Source organism: Cyprinodon variegatus, unplaced genomic scaffold (assembly GCF_000732505.1).
Source record: "Cyprinodon variegatus isolate N-32 unplaced genomic scaffold, C_variegatus-1.0 Scaffold1127, whole genome shotgun sequence".
Lineage (NCBI taxonomy): Eukaryota > Metazoa > Chordata > Actinopteri > Cyprinodontiformes > Cyprinodontidae > Cyprinodon > Cyprinodon variegatus.
The window spans coordinates 86,864-108,953 of NW_015151580.1; the positions used below are offsets into that span (position 1 = coordinate 86,864).

Here is a 22,090-nt window from a genome sequence, read left to right on the forward strand (position 1 = left end):
GCAGGGGACCCATAGACTTGGTTTGTATTTGAATAAAGACACAAAAATGCAGCATCTCTTGTTTTAGTGTTCCTTTTACTTTGGTGATCCAAACATTTTGCCTTTTCACACCCTCAGATGAATTACCTGAAGAATGAAGTGCTACAACAAACCAAAAAGAACAGGAGTCTCTCACTTATGATCAGTGAGTTTGTCTCAAATGATCCTCTCTTTCAGTCAGTTTCACACTCAGCTCCATATTTGAAGGCGCTTCCCTTTGAATCAGGTGCTTTAGTCAGTTACATAAATCTTTTTTTTTTAAAGCAGTCACAGAACAAATTTACACTTTAGGTAATGTCTAAAAACAACATTGAAGCTTTTGCTCAGTTTTTATTCATTTGTTGTCTCAAAAGAAAATGATAATAAAGCTAAAAAATGAGGCTGATTTTAACAAATAATTGCAAATCAACTCTACATGGGCAAAGTGCTTTGAAAGTGTTTTATGATGGAACAAAACTGAACCTCAAAAATAATAAACATTTCAGCCAGCTGGATAATCTACGCCTTTATTTAGGGGCCGACTGAATGCCTACATTAGACGCAGTGTTGAATCAGAAGTGAGTTCATCTAGACGTTTGAAAGGAGGAGAGTTTCAAACCTGTTTCTTCTTGTCATGTTAGTTTCCTCTTCATACAGTTTTACTAACTCTTCATGTTTTTTAAAAGGTCTCTGAGAATGAACCGCTTTAAAGTCGGATAATTTCAATATTCATTCAAATTTGACTGTCGAAGTTTACTATTCATAATTTTTCTGAACTGTTCAGTCAGTTTGATTTACTAAATAGCTGAAGTTCATATTCATCAGATCCCAGCATCCCTACTATTTTTTTAAAAGTATTCAATAAAGGACAGAAAGCTGTCTACCTCTCTATGTTGCTGCCTAGCTGCTAGCTGCTGTCACTACACCTTATGCTAAATATCTTCCTGTATCTAAAATGATTAAACGCTGACTCTTTATTGAATTCAAAACATTAAAATTATGCACTCTAAGAAGAAGATGTAGATGTTATTCGGCTTAACTTACGGTGTAAAATGTAAAAAATGTGTGCCAAATGAAAGAGTCACACGATAGAAAATCCTGCCACAGGCTAAACTTGCAGCTATGGATAACTTTGCAATAGCAATCAGGATATGATCGACCAGGCTTGATAAGGTCGGCAAAACTCTAAATTATTAATTTTAAATAAAAGAAATAAGCATGAAGTATTTTTTTAACCATCACATTCTGCAAACACCCCTCCTTTAAAACATGCAGCAATGATTACACAGAGGATTTGATTGGCTGTCTGTTGACACTGCATCTGAATATCTGTGACGGGGAAGGAACCTACTTGGCTTAAGGAGTGGCAGGACCACCAGGGCCATCCCAGCTAAAGCCACTTGTGGGGGCAGGGAGTGCTGGGAAAAAGCCTCTACCAAAGGCTGCATCGCAGGAATCTGGGTGCAGCAGGTAGCCAGAGAATGTGCTTTTGGTTTCACTGTCGGTGTGCATGCCGTTGGTAAGGGTGTCCTTTACCTGCAGCCATAACCTATCACCAATGTTCAGATGGAGAACAACCGTATTGCTGGTGGTAGCTTGGCTCGATGCTTCTGTTACTCTCACCACAGGAAAGAAATTTCGGAACAGGCCAACTTTCAGTGGCTTCTCCTTGGTTGCCAGGTGGAAAGAGAAAACATAAGTGCCATTTACCGGTGCTGTGTACATTCCCATGGCTGGGTCAAAGTGCCTCTGCACATTTGTTATGACTTCAGGGAAGGGTACTGGCCAGTTTGCAGGTGGGAATGATTGGTCGATGCATGCTGAGAATGCTGATTGGATGGCGGGGGAGCAGGGACCAGGTGGCCCCATGAGACCCATACCACCCTGATCTCCTTTCAGACCCACAGGACCCTGTATACCTTGTGGACCAAGGTCACCTTTTTCCCCTTTACTTCCCTTATCTCCTGGCGCCCCATTAGCACCATCAGTTCCATCTGTGCATTCACAGATCCCCTGCTCACCCTGGTCACCTTTCTGACCATTCACTCCAGGATTGCCAGGCACTCCAGTATCCCCTTTATCACCCTTCCCACCTTTAGGTCCTATAACTCCCTGGACCCCAGGCAGGCCCCGGGCCCCAGCTGGTCCTGGTGGCCCCTGCAGACCTGGTGCACCTGGGACACTCTCGCAAGAGGCAGGACATGTGCCCATTTCTCCTTGGGGACCTTGAAGGCCTGGAGGTCCCGCCAGTCCTTGGTCACCTTTCTCACCTGTAAACACAAAAATGGAGCACTCATTTGGTCTGAATTACATTTTTACATCTTAGGATCCCAGATACTTCCTAATAGAGGGAATGGGAAAATGGTGGCATTAAAGCCATTCAATTCAATACAATTTAATCAAAGTGAGTGACTAGGCCGTGCAGTGTTGCAAAATAAAACATTTTTGTCTGTAAGAAACTCTGATGGATCATTTGTACTCATTTGTCAGCACACCTTTGTATCCCCGCTCGCCTTTCGTTCCAGTGAACCCAGATGGACCAGTCTGCCCTTTCTCTCCCAAGTCTCCCTTTTGACCTGCAGATGGATATAAAGGTAAATGGTAATGCAATTAATCCATTATGCATTATGCAAAATTAATACAATTAAATAAAAAAATAGTACAATTAAATAAAGTAATGCTCATGTCCATCAGGATTTGCTGTTGTTGCAGCAATTTCCATCTGAACGGTAGAACTGTGTAAATAAGTGCCATTTAACTAATTTTTATAGTCACAACATTCATTTAATTTAACAATGCCCAAGTTATTCCTCTCTAAAGGAACAATAAATGTGGCTGTAGCTTGTATTAAGCAGTTTTAATGAGCTGCTGTAAATACTAGTAGGAAGTAGAAGGATCTCCTGTAGAGGTCAGTATTAAAGCGGCTCTGAAGCCTCTGAATGAAGAAACTGTTGTATGATGAAGAGGATGTTAAGGGTTTTCCGTAATGCTCCTCATTATTAATGAACCATAAAACAGGCTTAAATCAGAGGTAACTACAATTTTGCACAGTATCTCTGAAGACAGTTTGATTAGTCTTGGTTGCCTGCATGTTGTCATGACCTGGATGAGTGAGAATTTGCACAGGCTTTGTTCATGAGGAATCCCCCTTTCAGCCTTATATATCTGCTAAAGGACACTTTAGTTTGGAGTTTTCAGGTAAGCTAGAACATAAAACACATCCAAAGACTTTTAATATATATCGGCTCTGATTGAAGTATGGTGGTGACAGTGGCATGGTGTGGATGTGCTTCTCTGGTTTTATACCTTTTGCGTAAGTTATGGTTCTTACAGGGAGAATTCAGAGCACTAATTTTCAATGATTAACTTCCTCTGTGACTGAAAAAGTGTGTTAAGAAACTAAAATACTCCAACTAAGAGGGTTCCAACGATCCCTGGAACAGAAGTAAAAAATACAACACAAGCTCTAGGAAAGCAGTTTTGCCTGTAGAAAACTGAAGCAATTCAATCTTACTTTACTAAGTTAAATGCTTCAGCATAAAGGTCCTTTGAAGGTAACTGAAGCTATATGGATGTTACTTACCTTTAATTCCCTGGGGGCCCGTGAATCCTCGGTAACCCTTGAATCCTGTCATTCCTCTCATTCCAGGACTTCCAGGTTGACCTGATCAAAGTGGTGGTCAAGTTAACTTTCAAAAAAACAGTTTCCTTTATTGGACAATAATAAGAAAGAAAAAAAATTCTTTGGTATGAACAGCTCAACAAGCTGAAAACAATAAAGACTCCAGAGAAGATCCAGCTCTGAATGCATGCTTTGAAACTTGACGCCAAATAGTTCCTATCCTTAGTCAGATGTCTGTTGAAACTCTTTGTTTGTGTTTTCATGTGTGACGCTATTTAGCCGATAAGTATGTTGTTGCTCTGAGCTTTGAGAATAAAGCTGTTTCTCTTCAATTCCTGAATGTAAACTTTGCTGCAACGATCAAGGACTGCAGGGATGTTTAACCATCTGTTGTGTGCATCTGATAGTTAATCAATATCAACACAATGATGATATTCTGATCAACTCTATGGTTCAGAATCAACCCTCTGATTATTTGCAGTACTGCATTCCAACAAAAAAATAATAGTAAATTAATCTGTTTATAATGATATAAAAATAGAAATATATCATTGCAAAAGTTTGAAGAAATCCCCAATTGTTATTTCTGTCGAGCAAAAGCATAGATATAAGATAATCCTTTTCCTACCAGTCAAGGGCGTTTACAAATTAGTTACATTTACTCAGTTACACTGACTTGAGTACCTTATTTCCAGGAGTGGTTTTACTGTACCCTACTTTTTCGTTTCTACTCGACTAATATCATCATAATTTACTACTTCTCTCAATTGTGTACAGCTTCTGATATGCTGGTATAAAGAGACACAAAAGACCTAATCTGATGATTTTCATTTATATGATTAAAGTAGTCTGCATACCTGGAAGGCCCCGGTCCCCACGGTCTCCTTTGGGCCCCATGGTTCCTTTGCAGTAGGAGCAGATGCAGAAGAATGGGATCTGGTCGATGGAGGGCGGTACCGGCTGGCTGAAAATGATGTCACAGATTGAAGTATCTGGCTCTGGCATCAGAGGTGAGTTGGTGGCTGACATCCGTAGGCCGTTGTTGGTCATATTGTTGTCGGAGGGCAAAAACGGCATGCGTACATGCTGAGCGTTAGCTGACCATTGGGGATCTGGAACTGAAGGTGAATCCTCTCCCTCTTCAGGCCAGCGTAAAGTGTTGGGGTCGAACCCGGAGCCTTCCTCAGGTGGCATCATGTTTCTGGTCAGGTTTCGGAGCAGCATGGCTGAACAGGTGGAGGACAAGACAAGGACTCCCAGCATGCTGGACAACATCTGGAGGAAGAGGAGGTTTAATGATGGCGGATGATGAGACAGCTAACGTGAAATGTTTTTTTTTTTTCATTTATTATTTCCAAAAAGCAATTATTAGTAATATTATTTAATAATTAGTCACTACTCGTCGCAATTGCCCCCAGGTGTGACAATAAAAATCTTTGACAAGTTTTAGGAGGAGAAGAACTCACCTTTCTCTCTGAGTTGGGCAGCATCTTCACCTGCAGGGTTTTTAGGAAGATGAGCTGGACCGACCCGGCTTTGATGCATTTATAGGCGTCGTCCAGAACAAAACCGCTTTCAGGTTCTGTCTCACCGGGCAGACCCACTGACAAAAAGGTGAGGACAAATGGGGGGGGTGTCTTCATTGTCCACCTGAAGAGGAAGAACTTGGCTCTCTGCCTGCAGTTTGTCCTCCTTCATTATGGAACAGCAAAAAACATATTCAGAAACGAAAGAAGAGACGCTGCTTGATTTATCACCCCATCATCTCTCTCCACCCTTTTTTTCATACTCACATCTTTACAAAACAAGTCTGTGTTACCATGGATCCCCTTTGTTTACCTTCAGATGCTGGAATGTTCTGTTAAATAAGCGTTCACCAACATTTCGCTAGAAATCCTGCATATTATTTCCTGGTACCTCAGGTGTTCAGTTATAAGTTGTTGTTTTTTTTGTCCTTTTTTATTTCCTTTAAACTTACAAGCAAAAGTGACCAAAGTTTTACAATAAGATGTTTTGGACATAGCAACCAAAAACCCTAAATGAGTAACATTCAGGTTACACGAGTGACCTCAATTCATTGTCTATTTTTCCCTGCTTATTTTGCAGGTTCCTGTCTTCAGTTGTAAGTTAGAAATAAAAAAGTCCAACATTCAAGTTTTTTTTTCTTATTCTGGTTAAATTAGAACAGAGACTGAAGAACCACATAAATTCACTGGAAAACCGATCTAGAAATGTGTAAAAATGTCTTAAATTAAGTGAATTTATCATTAATTTAAGTAGGTAAATGAGATAGTTTGCCAGTGGAAATAAGATAATTAGATAACATGCACTTTAAATACGACAAACCAATTGTGTTTTCTTATTTTAAATGTAAATTTTCTTGCTCCATTGGCAAATGTATCTTTTACCTCCTCAATCCAAGAACAAATGCATTTATTTTAAGAAAAAAAAATGACTTATCTAGATTTTGATTTTTTTTCTAGTGTTAATAAATTCATGACTGCTAGGTTTGTTTTTTTCTCTATCTGCTATATTCTAACTTCACCTTTTGTCCTCCACAGAGCCAGACTTTCTGGGTATGACAAAGGTCCATGAGAGGGTACTGTAAATTAATTAATATTTAGTTTTTGGCTGCCTTAGGGTTTAGTTTCTGTTCAGTTATTTCTCCACCTTATAGATAAATTGAGAAGGAAACAGTGCCTGAAGTGAAGGATGATCCAGTGCTTACTCAGATAAATAGCATCTATAGCTTTCTTATCTGCAGTCTTTCCAATTTCTTTTAGGTGAAAAAAATCCCCAAAATAACAAACAGTAGGATTGAACGACTCAAAAGGAGAAACTTTTTTACTGATTGGATGTTTATGTTGTGGGGTTCTGGTATGCATCTGATTTAGTCACATAATTGACCTATTTGTACATACCACACCAACTCTTTATGAAAACATCAGCGCTTTCATTAGAACAACAAAACGTTACAAGATACAAAGGTGTTTTTGGGCCGGGCTCAACAATGCAGTAATGTAAGAAGCTGAAAGCTGGCTGCTTCACAATGTGCAGCCTGCTTTTCTTATCGGTAGGCCTAGATTTTACTGAGGAGGACAAAACATCTCCAAGGACCAGCAGGACACATGATACCCATTAACATACTGTACATGTGTGATGAATGGTAGACATGATTTTAACTATGTTCTTATAGTTTTTTTTTTAACCCTGAATGTTAAACTTCTAATGAAATTCCACTCAGAACATTTATCCCTCTCATATGGCTATGCTCTGGATCCTGATGTCAATGTGTGATGATAGATACAGATAAAAGTTGCCATAGGATGATGTACCTGAGTTGACTAATGTGTTGACCTATGCTTGTCTCCAGTGATCAACAGGAAGGATGCAGGTTACTCTGTGGACAGGTCAGCAGTCCATCTGATTCAGAGTGGATCCAATCAGCCCTTTCAGGATAAAACACTAATGTTTACCTTTCAGACTGATCTCTTGCTGGAAAAATGCGAGTTCCTAAACAGAGAACAGATGAGATCATTCTGAGCAGACATCAGCAAGCAGGGAGCTGATTTCTGACCAGAAACTGTCAGACCTCGGAAGGCCACTTCTCCTGTCAGGTTTTCTGAAAGGAGGAGTGAAGGACAGGAGGAGGTTTACAAGGAAACTAGAGACGTTTCCTTGTTAACCTGAGTCAGCTTTTATCTTTAAAAGTCCATTGAAAACCAAGCTGGGAGAAAATAAAAGAAGACAAGTGGAAGAATAGTTAACCCTGATAATTGTCCTGGTTTCCACAGTGGGTGGTACCTACCCACTGAGGCCAGGTGTCCTCATTTCTATCGTATCTAGGCGTTTGCTGCACTGAACAAGAAGACGGACATTCCTGGGAGGGAGATCTGACTGATAATTTATAGATGAGTCTCACTCATTCCCACAGACTGCCACTCTGGGATTGACACAATGTCAGCCCGCTCTCCCCGAGAAAAATGCAGAGAGTGAATTTCCCAATTTTGGGACAATAAATGAGAACAGACAGTACATAACAGAAGTATTCAGAGCTTACAAAACCATCAACCATCAATGATGTTTTTACTTTCTCTAAAGTTATAGTAACGAACATATGTGTTAATAGGGTTGGATGAGGAACATACATTTTTAGGGCTTGCCATTTGAACATGAGTTTCACCTAAACCTTTCAGTTGTAGTTTGGGCTATTTGGCTGAAAAGTGAACTTCCATCACAGCCTCTAACTGACTGACTGGTGGATTGGCTTGATTTGCACCACATGGAGGTTATCAACTAAGAGAAAATAAATTAGTTAGTCAACTAGTAAAACTGTTGTCCTTTTAGGGAAACCAGCAGACTTTTTCAGATGTTGACCTCAGCAAAGCTCTTATTTTGACCAAGCAAAGGAGACAGTGGAGGGAAAAATTCTTGGGAAAAGAGGAAAGACCTATTCTGTTTCTTTTTTTGTTCATTTCAGTTGTTAGTCGTTTATTCAGCTCATAAAACAAAGACTTCAACAGAGCTGATGAGCTAAATGTTGCTTTTTACAGTAAACATAGAATCAAATTGTGAGACAAAAGTTAAAAGCATCCACCTCATTTTTATACGGAGAAAAGAATGCAGAAATAAATACGTGTGCAAATGCAGAAATACAGAAACAGTTTTGGTAAGAAATAACTAGAAATAAATTAATATATAAATGAAAGTAGATATAACCACAAAAAGGAGAAAATGAACAAATATGTTCATAAATGAATAGAGATAAAAGAAAAAACAGAAAAGAATAAGACTGTTTCATAATAAAATACATATTTTCTATTTATTCACTTATATATGCAGTTATTTATTTTGAAATTTACACATTTCTATGTGATTATCAGGGGTTCTGCAGTTCTGATCCAATTCTATTTTTTTTCCTGAGCTAAACCAACTATCTTTAAAGGATCTAGATTAGCTTTAGGACAAACGATGCCAATCTATCACAGAGATGAGTGGGTGGAGGTTAAAGGGGGCGGCTGTGTGTGTATTGACAGTGTTGGCAGAACTCAGCTGCAGACTGTGGACCCTCTGCAAACATAGGTAGTTAGTTATTAACACAATCGAAGCAGTCAGAACCAGCGTCTCTGCCTACAGCCTTAACTCTTCATCTGTAAGTAAAAACAATATGGTGTCTCTGGAAGCAGCTTCCTTTCTATCTCTGTGTGATGATGAAATGTTGTTGTTAAGCTCAGCTGGCCTGGAGTTCTCCAGACAGGAAACTACAGGCCGTGTTGTAATTGTATTCATAGGCCTTTGAGTTTCCAGCTAAAATAGATCAATACGGCAGGAATATTCCCCTGCAGCTGTTTGATTGTTTTAAGCAACAGGAAGAATATTTACTCTTAGTGATGGGTGGTTTGCTTTTTGTACCCTTTTGAGCCTCACTATTAGCCATCTTTGATACATACATCCCATCAGCAGACTGTGTTCGACTTTGCTTTGTGTCGGTGAAGACCCTGTTTCATCTGAGGCCATGTTTCGCCCTGTGTTCTATCTGCTGGTCTGCATCGCTCTGTGGTCAGCATCAGTCATTAGTCTCTCAGGTGGGTTTTTTATCAATATTTTAAACAAAAATAAAACTTCAGAGTTGGAGACAGAAGGAACTGTAAAGTAAATATTGAAAGAAACATTGAAACATTCTTTTTAAGCATTCAATTCATTACAGCAAGCTAAAACTGTATAAAACAACTCAGATCTACTGCGGCTTGGTATTTATCATCATAAAAAGGCTGACCGTTGCGATCAAACAGGGTTTAAACGGGAACATACAGTGTTGGGAACGTTACTTTTAAAAAGTAATAAGTTATAGTTACTTCTCCCAAAAAGTAACTGAGTTACTGAGTTAATCCACAGTAAAAGTAACTAGTTACTAGTAAAAGGAATCAGAATCAGAATCACCCATTCTGATTCCTGGTTGAGGTACCAGGAATTTAATAATAATAATCCCAGGGAGAAATTACTTTCGTTACATGACTCCATATGTAATAGAGTGACTATGGGACCAGTTTGATATAATGCAGTTTAATACAATATATTATTAGGGAGTCTCCTCTCCATCTCACCATCAGTTTAGGGGTCCTTGGCCTGGAAAACGTTAAAGAGCCCTGCATTCAGAATTCAGAGACCAAAGGTAAAAGTTTTACAGGTTTATTGTAGGTTAGCAAACACTGATGGAGATTGAACTCTGTGGGGAAACAATGCTGGAACTCAGCGGACTGGTGAACCGGAACTGGAAACTCTGACGTGGAGATCACAGTGATCAGTTCAGGGACAGTGGGAAAAGAGACTGAGACTTGAATATTGCTGGAGAGGCACTCACTTTTGGGGGGCTCTTGGTTTATCCTTGGATCCAGTTTGTGGGGGTTTAATCCAGAGAACAGGGAACTCGTTGGAGAGCGGACAGGCAGACATACGTTGGACCCAGAGGAGTAAAGGAGCGGACTGCACTTGGTTTTCCAGGAGTGGAATTGAAAGGATCATGTGGAGGTTTTCCCCTTGCTCAGTGAGACTCAGTAAATCCTCCCAGGGGTAGAAGGTCCAGGCTTATCCAGTAACACAGGAAGTCTTCCTGCTGAAGAACAAAGACAAAAAACAAGTTAAGACTCAGAGAAACAATGCTAAGGTTAGACTCTGCTAATCTCAGTTTGGCTAGACAGCCCACTGCTCCTCTGGTAATGACCCAACGAGCCGCAGGTGTGCAGGGAGGCCCAACGAGGACAGTGCACCACCTGGTGGTGGAGAGAGGAAAACACATAAAACAACCCACACAAACAGGAATACTAACAAAAAAATAAGAATTTAATGACTTAATGATTTTTAATAACCCACGTAAACCCTGATCAAAGCAGGAGTTCTAGAAATTCAGTGGACAGAACCAAGCAATGTTAAGTAGGAAGGACATCAACAATAATCTTAGAGAAACAACTGTTTCCATCCATTCATCTGGGTGTGATATTGGGTCACTCCTAAACCGTCTGAGCCCCAATGTTCTACAGATGGAAAGATTATTCCCAAATGGAAAACATCTCACACAGCTACCAGTCCAAATTAGCCATACCATACCAAATTAGAATCCCATCAGATTTTCCCCAATGTAAGTGTCAGGATTTGGTACCAAAATGCAGAGGCTGAGAGGCAGAGATGAGTTCTTGAAGTTTTTAATGAATCAACACAGGTAACAGAGGCAGGAATCCAAAATCCAACTTAAAATGTAAAACTTAACCAGAACCATGCAGAGATCAGGGAAAGGCGAGGAGAGAGGAGCTAAGACAAGAAACCAGTACTGAGGAACTGCACAAGGAGAGTATTTATGCGAGACTGAACAAAAAGGGGACTAACGAGCTGAATGGGAACAGGTCTGAACAGAGGATTCTAGAAAGGAGCTAGGGAACAGGAGACCAACACTGGAGGGTAACAGAGGGCAAAAAATAAAAACCTAAGAAATCAAATATATCAAAAAAAAAAAAAAAAAAAGATTGGAATTAAACCAATAAAAATAGAAAACATGGACCACAGCAAAATACTCAAAAGAAAACATAGCAGAACCAAGACTGCGACAGTCAGAGTGTGAAGCTCTGTTTAAATATAAAGATAATAAAGGATTGTAAAGAAAAAGATCAAAGAAGCATTATTTGTTTGGATGGGTTGAAGAAAAACACATCTTCTCTAAAGCAAACAGGGCAATTGAATTGTTTGGATATAACTCCAACCACCAACCATTGTGCTCAGTGGTGGAAGCATGATTATCTGGGATGCATGGGGCCTCAGCAGTCAACCATTGATTTCTCTGTATACCACATTATTATACAGTCAGATTATGGCAGATTAGATTTGAATTAACAGCTAAAAGAGAAGAATGAATGAAAATTATGCCACAGTGATTTGAAAGGATCAGTAAGAAAACCTCTGCCGCAGGAAGTCCTAAACTGGTGGATTAGAGGACACACTGAGTTTAGACACACTATTACAGGGCTGTCAACTCTCACCCATTGGAAGTGAGACTCATCCATTTCAGTGTCTTCAAACACTCTCACTCCATATTCCCAATTTCTCACACTAAAAAGGATCACATCCAATGGTTTGTTTTCTCTTTACCGGGTGCTTTTTTTAGTCCCAGTTTTAGTCAATTTTTTGCACAAGTTAAATAATTATTGCTCAGTAATTACACCAACACAAATATTTTAATTCTTAAAGCTTCCAGGTTTTTCTCTCAAACCTATAGGAGATCCACAAAAAGAAAAAGAACCATTGTATTTTATTTTTCAAAAGATCAGCGACCCAAGTACCCAAATATTCATACACAGTGTAGTTTGCATAGGTTTCGATTGCACTGGTTCCTATCAGTGCCAGTAATCTAGTAATAATTTATTAGTTCCCGATTGTTTAATTTACTTGAACCGCAGAGAATAATTACAGATCAAAGTTGTGAAATTCATAGTTTATTTAAGTTGCAAGTATATTTAAAGTATATTTAAGATGCAAGTATCAATTCTCTAAAAAACCCCAGAATATAGAAAACTATGTATGTTGTGAGAAAAATGTTCCACCTTACTATAGACCACTTATTGTTACTCAGTACCATTTCCTGTGCTATCAAAATTCCTCATTTTGCCACTTTGTTTCAGTTAAATCCTCTGAAAACCTCCTACCTATAGCTATCCTCATCTAACCCTGACAGGGTTTCCTGTCCAAACTATTTCAAAATCTCCCCCCAAGGTTTGGTGAAAGGTTGGCAGCCCTGCTATCAGTTTCACAAAGCTTTCAATTTTTTTAATGAAGACATATTATAAATAACATTTTCATAAAAGTTTAGATGTGACAATGTGAAGTTTAACACTGGATTTAGGATCCAGTCTAATTAGCTTCCCTCAGATTTGGCAAAAGAAGACAAATCCAGCTGAAGGATCAAATCCTGATAAAACATTTCCAGGTTTAATTAAGCTCAGAACAAAAAGGCAATGAGATAAAGCAAGTGACTTATATCTACAGTCTGATCCTCGCTGTCTGTCCAGTGTTCTCAGACGCCCCAAAGGCTCATATGCTGCTCCGGTCCCGCCGGGCCAATAGCTTCCTGGAGGAGATCAAACCCCCCTCCATGGAGCGCGAATGTGTGGAGGAGAAGTGTGACTTTGAAGAAGCCAGAGAGATTTTCCAGACCCGGGAGGCTACAGTAAGTTGATGATTCAATACCATTTGCAACAAAATATGATAAAAAAATTACATTCATATACATAGTTGAGCTTTAAAGTTTACATACCCTACAGTACCATTAAATAATATAATAAATTCACACTAGTAACTCAAATAACAAAAGAATCAAAAAAGTAATAATAAATAATTTATTATACTAAATTATAATTTAGTATGATTATTTTTGAATTTTTTGTTTAGAAAATAATACTAAAAAACAAACTGTTGCAGACAAATTCAAGAACTTTTTCCTGCCCTTCAAGCCCAAACATGTTTAATATAACAAATTTGGATTTTATTTGTGATGTTTTGATTTTTTTCCAGCTGGAGTTCTGGACTGTCTACACTGGTAAGTTGTTTCAACATCAGTCTTAACATTTTCAATTAGGTTTAAAGATATGTAAGAAAATATGTAAGTCAGACTTTATAATGGTGGACAAAACAACACACAAGTAATCCTTTGACAGCTCATGTATATTTAAACTCCAGGACAGGTTGCTAACTGAGTATCTGGAGAATCCTGTGGCTCATTGATTTATTCTATAAAGACTGGAGTCTGAGCTGATCTGATAAAGTTCCCAACATTTGGCTTTTGCATCAAAGTGAAACCAAACCTGTTTTTTCTGCCCTAGTCTTTCACTAATGCAGCATCCCTGCAGCTCATCCCACCTACATAACAATGAGCAATTCTGACTAGAAAACTCTTACTGCAAATTATTGATTGACCTTAGAAACCAAAAAATGTAACTGTTTTAAAATAATAACAATTTTAATTACTGAACCAAATTTTGTAATAAAGCTGCTGTAAATAATAGCCCTGATTTGTGCTGCTGTGATTTGTGTTTCAGATGGGAACCAGTGTCAGTCCCACAAGTGTGATCATGGTGCTTGTATGGATCTTTATCAGACCTACAAGTGCATCTGTTACCCAGGATACGAGGGCAAATACTGCGAATACAGTGAGTCTGACTTTCTACCTGTTGCACAAGATGTAAGACTTCAGGAGTTCAGATCTGGTTTTAGACTTCATAGTTAGAATCAGGCTGGATGAGAGGTGTTGACAGTGTAATTTAAGGCCTATCCTCACCTGTAACAAAAGTACTGCATAAAGAGAACATACGTAAAAGTCAATTCAATTCAGTTAATTTATATAGCACCAATTCACAGTACATCATCTTCACAGTTAACCAGATCATACAGTCAAATTGATTTAAAGTTTTCTAAGAAAAACCACTTGATTGCATCAACTCATTGACTCGAAGGCATTCCCTCACACTAGATTAAGCATGCTTGTAGCGACATTGGAGAGGGAAAAATCCCTTTTAACAGGAAGGAACCTCCAGCAAAACCAGGCTCAGTGTGAGTGGCCATCTGCAGAGGCCGACTGGGGTTTAAGGAGACAAAAGGAACTTTGGTACTGGAGGAAAACCTCCAAAAACTCTTTTTCTTTAGATTTTCTTAGAGAAACAAGCATTGGAAAACAAAAACAGACAAAATATTTCCTGAGCTGTATATTTAATCTTATATAACTGTGTACAGTATTTTTGTCTTTTTATGTTGTAATGTTTTCTCTTCTTAGCTTTGTCTAAATCTTTCTACTTAGTGTTTGCATGTCACTGGTATAAGGGAATTTTCTCCCTGATGAATAAAGGATATTTTTTAGTCCCTTTATAAGGAACAAAATTCATTTTGTCTAACAGTGAACATAAATGCACAACATCTACAGAAATTTTGTTTCAATTTAGTATAAAGTCCCTATAAAATAAACTGCACATTTGCAGATTCCATACATAAAACAGAGTGGCATGTGATTTATCATGTTCAGCTGCCTGAAGTAAAAACGCTTCTGATCTGCTGAAATTTCACCAATTATTATTTACAGTTGGCCAAATGTTTCGGGAAAAGCTATCTAAAAGTGAACGTTGCTTAATAACATATCACCTAAAGTAAGTTCCACATTTTTTAAAGAAAACCTTCAGGCCCTCTGGTCTTCGTTTCTGTCATGTTACCTGAAAAAGAAGCTGTTTTTCTAAAGTAATATTTTATTTAGCCACCACTGTGTTTACACCAGGTTGGTGTGTAGCACCATCTGCCGACTGAATAACAGAATCTGTCAAATTTACCAGAAACTAGGCCCTAAAAATTACTCTATGTAAGCTAAAAATGAAAAGCACTAATTAAAAGTGTTAATTTCATATTTTTTAAACACTATATTCTTTTTTTTCCCCCACTATCTGTTATTTATTGTTTTAATTTATTTACACTCTCACTGAAAACTTCTGTAAGATCCATATTTTTTTGGCATTCAGATATAACAGCCACAAACTGCACCGTGGATAATGGTGACTGTGACCATGAATGCATGGAAAACGAGGACGGCCAGGGGAGGAGCTGCAGCTGTTTGAAAGGATACAATCTGGAGAACGACTCCAGAAAGTGTAGCCCGAAAAGTAAGAATGCAAAAAAAAAAAACAGATTTCTACATCAAATTAACTGACAAAAATAAGATGGCTCTGATGATTCCTTAATGCAACATTTAGAGAACGCTTTTCCCAAAAATTTTTTAAACCAATGCTTGTCTGTCTATCCAAGAATTTAGAAAACTGTCATGTCCTTCAAAGTCCCTGGTGTCTAATTTAAAAATGCTGCAATAAATCATCTGTAGCAGTAGGTAGAGAAACACTGACATTGGCAAAAAGAAATATCCTCAGCATGGCTTAAGCAGTGCTAGGCTAAACTTAGCTGTTATTGTTGTGATTTTGACTTTGAAGTTAAGAATATTAAGTCACTATAATGTCACACCCATCGTAACCTTTTTTTAATGACAAACTGGGGAACCAGTGGGATCTGCCTAATACTCAAAGATATGAGATGATATATATATATAGTTTATATACTGGAGCACCCTGTTAGTAACCTGACAACAGCCAGATGCATGTCTAGCTCCGCCTAGCTCCACTCACATACATCTGGGACACCGCTCATTGAAAGCGATTTCCCCAACCAAATTTATGGTCTGGCCAATCAGGACGCAGGGCGGGTGTTTCCTGGATGTGACGTAGTGGAGAAGCGACCGTGAGATTCCAACAACAATGGCGGCTCACATCGAGGAAGCAAGCGTTAGCATTGATGCTGCTATTTCTTCTGTGTTTTCCAATCTATCTGATATTGTTTCATTAAAAGAACATCAGAGAACGGCTTTGAAGGTGAAGCGTCACGGGTTAGCTTCGGTGTGAGTGGTTGAAATAGCACAGCGATAAAGATGACGGACAACTGGCTTATCCAATCATATGCAAGGAGTTTTGATAAGGCCCAGCCTTCAGTAAAGGCAATTCCTAACGCGGTGTCCCAGACGTATGTGAGTGGAGCTAGGCAGAGCTAGACACGCATCTGGCTTTTATCAGGTTACCCTGTTAGTGCATAGATGGTAAACAATAACATGAGTTTGGATAATTTAGGGTGTTCCAGGCGGACAGAAGTGGAAATAAAAAAGGTCAGGGTTGGTGAAAAATATTTTTTTTAGTCAGAATTGTAATTTTAGGGGAATTAAAGTAGATTTTTGTCAACTAGAAATTTTGAAAATTCCAACTTTAACTACAACTGGAATGAGGGACTTTAATGGAGATCTTGTTGAACAAATCTAATCGTTAGAGCTTTTAGAATACAAGTTTAATCAACTGGTGTTTCCTTTTTTTAAAGAGGAAGTAACCAGTGGTGTCAAAAGTACACACATTTGTTATTTAAGTAGAAGTATAGATACTGCAGTTTAAAAACACTCTGGTAAAGGATGAGGGAGGTCTTGTTGGTCTCCATCTCAAGATACGTTCTCGCCTGTGTCCGAACTTTCAGACATTCAGACATTTTTTTCTGAATCCGACATTGTAGCATGGCATAGATAATAAATGCAGGTTGAACAACACCTGCTTGCTTCTGATGATTTCCTTTGGCGTCAGCACAAATTTGACCAATAGCTAACCAATGAGTGTTTGCATTAAATGACCCATCCAATTCCACTAATTTTCACTAGATGTGGATGGTGCCAATGATCTGCATTGGATGGCTCACAAGTGTCATGATTGGCTTAAGAGACTTAACCCAATTGCAGAACACCAGAGGAAGCTGAGTAAAAGTTTAACAGAGTTTATTGAGGAACACACAGTAATAATGAACTGGTTCTGGTACAGGTCCGGGACTGGAATCACTGATTTCTGCAGAGAAGGATAGTTTGATTAGCCAGGCAGTTTAGATTGCTTGTCGAATGTGTTAATTCAGAATATACCTTGAAGAGGTTCTGACAGGTCCTTTGAGAGGTGGGGAACCGGTTGGGTCCAGAGACTGTAGATTCAGCAGGGAGCTCAGCAGCAGCAGAGTCTAGCTTCAGACTTGTGAGTTTCTGACCATCACTGATATCTTGAAGAGGTTCTGACAGATCCTTTGAGTGGGGGGGGGGGAACCGGTTGGGTCCAGAGACTGTAAATTCAGCAGGGAGCTCAGCAGCAGCAGCGTCTAGCTTCTGACTTGTGAGTTTCTGACCTTGACTTGGTTTCCTAGCTCTTCCTTCAGAGCTGTTGGAGGAATCCAGACTAATATCTTCAGGTTTGGCTCCCTTGGGCAGGCAGGCAGGCTTCCAGACAAAGCTCATCCAGAGCTTCAGACTTCAGTCGGGTTTTCTGTGAGCAAAGAAGACAGAGGCAGGTTAGAATCTAGTTTCTCTCTAGAGCCAACTAAGATTCTCTAAAATTAACAGAAGCTCAGGTTTGCTAACCAAACTTGGTCAACACTGCAGTCAGACCGTCGAAGGAGGGTCTGACTACTGCTTATGTAGAAAGGTCTCCTGATGGGTTGATGAGCTTCAGGTGTGCTAGAGGCTCCAGCCCAGGAGACCCACAGCGCTCTCTGCTGGAGACAGATGGTAGATCTCCAGATCCCAACAGCAACCCCAGTCCCTAACAGAAAACATATAACAGAAGAGGCTCCTCGGCGCCCTCTGGTGGGCAAGCCTCAGGATCCCAACAGAAAGAGGTGAAATAAATATTTATAAACATTAAACCAAATAGTAACGAGTAGCGTTTGTTTTAAAAATGTAAGGAATAGAAAGTACAGATACTTAAATGAAAATGTAATGAGTAGAAGTCAGAAGTAGGAAGAAAAATAAGTAATGGAGTAAAGTATAGATACCTAAAAAGTGTACTTAAGTAGAGTACAGAGTATTTGTACTTCCTTACTTGACACCGCTGGAAGTAACCAACCTAAATATCTGTTAAAACGTTTAATCCTGCAGGTACTTCATCTTGTGGTCAGATTCTGATCCACAGGTCGGAGTACAGTGAGCCTGTGGAGGGTCTGCTGCCATGGACGCTCGGAGGGGAAGTGGGCAAAAAAGGGGAGAGCCCTTGGCAGGTAGCTAACCTATCAGACAAATACATTTAACTATTTAACTCTTTATGAAAATTAAACGATTTGACAGCTCCGCCTCAGGTTTTTATGGTTTGGTAAAGTTTCCTAATCTTTTCCAACAAGATTCCAAAGAATCTTGTGACTGAGCTTCTCCCTTCTCATTTGTTAAATGTCTAAAGCTAAAGTTTTAAATATAGAACGATTTAACCATCACTAGGACAGAGTTAGAGTACAAGCGTTTGGCTGAGTAAAGTTTTCTTGCACTTGAAGACGCCAATAGAGACAGAGCTGCATGATGAACCTGAATCAGATAAACCTATGATACAGTTTAGTAAATTATTAGGAAAAAAATGTAGACAAGCTAAGGAAAAACAACCAATAGGATATATTGTGGTTATAAAGAGATACTGGAGGCATGTAGTGCATCACCTAAAGTTAATTACCATTGAAAAAAAAAATATGCCCAACTGAAATGAATCATTAAGGTTAAAATTTTGTTCAAAAGAAACACTAAATCTCAGAAATGTGAACTGAATATGTGAGTAAAATCTTAGCAGTTTGTTTTCAGGCAGGCTTTCTTAATATTCAATCATTTAGGTGCTTCTATTGAACGAGAAAGGGATTTTTCACTGTGGAGGAGTCCTAATTGATGAAAATTGGGTGCTGACGGCTGCCCACTGCCTTCAAAACACCTTCAAGTTCAGCGTACGGCTTGGTGAGTTCTTCAGCTGCAAGCATATAGGAAACTAAAAACTCATCAGTCTCATCCATTTACAGACCAGAAATGAAATAATGACAGAGAAACAAGCAGGAAACAAAACAGCTTTTAAAAATCCATCATGATGAACAGTCCATTAGGTTTTCTATTTTATCGCTGCATCTTTCATGCTCATCCTTACATCAGCTTTGGAGAGTCATGCAACATACCCTGAAAATATTAAGCTGCAGTAACACATTTTGCTATCTTGGGAAGGATATTTTTCAAAGTAAGAAAAAGTTCTTAAAGTAAACATGCATCTTTATGCACTCATGCAAATGGTTCTGCTATGTCATGTAGCATTTCAAAGATTTGCTATTCAATTCAGTTCAATTTAGTTTATTTATATAGCGCCAATATCCAACATGCAATCTCAAGGCACTTTACAGTTTACCAGATTATACAGTCAAATTGATTAAAAGTTTTCTATCTAAGGAAAACCAGTTGATTGCATTGACTCATTGACTCGAAGGCATCCCCTCACACTAAGCATGCTTGTAGCGACAGTGGAGAAGAAAAACTTCCTTTTAACAGGAAGAAACCTCCAGCAGAACCAAGCTCAGAGTGAGCGGCCATCTGCCGAGGTCGACTTGGGTTCAAGGAGACAGAAGCAAAGATACAACAGGCAACTGTAAAGGTGGCCCCATCGAGGAAACACACAGCCAGGCATACGAGCTCCGTGCCAGCTACCATGTCGGGGTATGAAGAGAGCACATCCAGCCAGTAATAGTCAGAGAAACAGGACTACACTGAAAAACAGGCCAATCTCAAACATCTAAAAACAAGGTGTTGATGCATTAAGTGCATTCGGTGGGCAGATAACTGTAAACCAAATTCATTGATGCCACTGGTCTAATTGCCACTGGTCATTGCAGCATCACTTGAGTTGTGTTTATTGTAATGCAGCAAGGCGTAGTAAACACGGTGGGAGAGGATTTTTACGCATGTCCAGGAATCTGTAGCTACCAGGTTTAAGTAGGCATAGTATTGTTTTTTCTAAGGATTTATGTTTTAATAGCCATTAAAAAAGAAATGTTACAATGTGACAAGAATGTTTGTAACTCTTACCTTTATTGATCATCAAATTTTATTTTTCCCAGGTGACTATGAAAGATTCAGGAATGAAGGCACAGAGGTGCTTCTTAGAGTCACCAAGACCTTCAAACACCCTAAATACAACAGCATGACGGAGGACAACGACATCGCCCTGCTGCGTCTGCAGTCCCCTGCTCCTCTTTCTAAATACATTGTCCCGATCTGCTTACCAGGACGCTCCTTGGCGGAGAAGGTGCTGCACCTTAATGGCACCACCACTGTGGTTACAGGCTGGGGCAAAGATGACACCGGGAAGCTTAGCTCAGCACTGAACTTCATAAAAGTCCCACTGGTTAATCACAGCTTCTGCAGGCAGCAGATGTTTCCCCATGACCTCACCAACAATGTCCTTTGCGCCGGAATTCTGGGTGAGAGAATTGATGCTTGCGAGGGAGACAGTGGTGGGCCGATGGTCACTCTGTACCGGGACACCTGGTTCCTGATTGGCCTGGTGTCATGGGGCGAGGGCTGTGGCATGGTAGATAAGTTGGGCATCTACACCAAGGTGTCCAACTACAATGAGTGGATCAGCCAAGTACAAGAAGAATGGGACAGACGTCATCATCCTCAATAACACAGAAACATCTAAAGCTTAAACAAATCATTTTATCTGTGCAATCAGACACAGAGGGCAAACTCAATGCATCAAAGATTTTTCAAAACTTTGTTTAATAAACCTCTTAACTCTAAAGAAGCTTGAGTTTGTCTGTTTACAATCTGTTTACTAAAACAATTTAATCATGATTAAATAGTTTCAGCCCTAACCAGAACTTCTGACTCTTCGGATACATCCAAACATGTTGTTTTACATGGTCAATTGCGCCATCATGGTCATCCTATTGGGCTACAGTCTACACTAGAGGTCACAGATTAGGTCCGGATCCGGACCTAACTGCTGGCTAATCTGGACCCAACCTGATTTATAAATTACTGCATGTTGTCCGACGGCAGTGTCTAACTTCACTTGAGCCGCTTCTCCTGTTTATATGGTAAAGGCCTCTGGAGTGTCCGACACCAGGCTGCACGTGATCCAAATTAGCCAATGAGCTGTCAGTCTGGGTTGCTGCTGCTAGCTACTTTTAGACACAGCTGGCAAACCTGTGGCAAGCCGGGCGATGGGAAAGAGGGAGAAGACAATGAGAAAAAGAGAGCAGAGAAAGTGTGGACTTATCCCAAGCGGGGTCGGGAGGGGTGCTGGTGTGTTTTTCCAGCTGTCTACGGGCGACACGGGGGTACACCCTGGACAGGTCGCCAGTCCATCGCAGGCCAACTATCGAGACAAAAATCCTATATTTTAGGCTACTGGTTGCTATTTTGGCGTTGGTTTTACGTGCGCTCAATTAAAATTATCATGTCGATCTTTACTTTGACTTATAATAAAGTAATTTATTATCAAAACAATGTCCATAGTTTTACTAATTGCCTTTCCATAAATACATAAATTCAAACACAGTAGAACATTGTTGCCTTTTCTCGTTAACAACACCAGAACAGAATCATGGTTGATCTTAAATAACCCCATCCCACATCAGACAATCAGAACTCAAAATATGAAATACGCCCCCTGGTAAACACAGGAAAGGACAAATGGCTCCCACAGCGACACAGAGACAAAAATAGACATACAACCATTCATGCACACACTCACACCTAAGGAGAATTTAGAGGACCCAATTAACCTAACAGTGATGTTTTTTGGACTGTGGGAGGAAGCTGGAGTACCCTGAGAGAATCCACACATGCTCAGGGAGAACATGCAAACTTCATGCAGAAAGACCCTGGGCCAGGAATCAAACCCAAAGCATTGTTGCTGCAAGGCAGCAGTGCTACCTATTGAGCAGTGACACCATGAACATTTTAAAAAATAAATATCGATCCAGCTCAAAAAGAGCACCTAGATAGGTGCTTGAGAATGGCTTTCAAATCCAGGTTTGAAGCCTTGAAGGGCAGCATAAAGCCCACTGCTCTCA

General features: G+C 39.6%; 3 protein-coding genes across 3 annotated transcripts in view; 1 reads left to right on the top strand and 2 right to left on the bottom strand.

Moving 5' to 3' along the window:
• Positions 1–56: 56 nt before the first annotated feature.
• LOC107101643 (inner ear-specific collagen-like) lies at positions 57–5,221 on the bottom strand. The gene is made up of 5 exons (XM_015400631.1): positions 5,107–5,221; positions 4,498–4,915; positions 3,602–3,682; positions 2,514–2,594; positions 57–2,288 (listed from the first exon to the last, which is right to left on the bottom strand). Exons 1-5 carry the CDS (start codon positions 5,128–5,130, stop codon positions 1,375–1,377), a joined length of 1,518 nt encoding a protein of 505 aa, XP_015256117.1. The 5' UTR covers positions 5,131–5,221; the 3' UTR covers positions 57–1,374.
• Positions 5,222–8,644: 3,423 nt separating this feature from the next.
• On the top strand, positions 8,645–21,245 carry proc (protein C, inactivator of coagulation factors Va and VIIIa). Its single transcript, XM_015400637.1, has 9 exons — positions 8,645–8,792; positions 9,101–9,225; positions 12,694–12,851; positions 13,196–13,220; positions 13,720–13,830; positions 15,181–15,321; positions 18,153–18,271; positions 18,866–18,983; positions 20,126–21,245. The coding sequence occupies exons 2-9, from the start codon at positions 9,156–9,158 to the stop codon at positions 20,692–20,694; spliced, it is 1,311 nt and encodes a 436-aa protein (XP_015256123.1). The 5' UTR covers positions 8,645–8,792; positions 9,101–9,155; the 3' UTR covers positions 20,695–21,245.
• Positions 10,211–22,090, bottom strand: part of dusp28 (dual specificity phosphatase 28) — a 30,015-nt gene continuing 18,135 nt past the window's right edge. Inside the window, exon 4 of the transcript XR_001482088.1 lies at positions 10,211–10,253. The gene's annotated coding sequence lies outside the window, so the exon portion shown is untranslated. The remainder of the gene's footprint in view (positions 10,254–22,090) is intronic.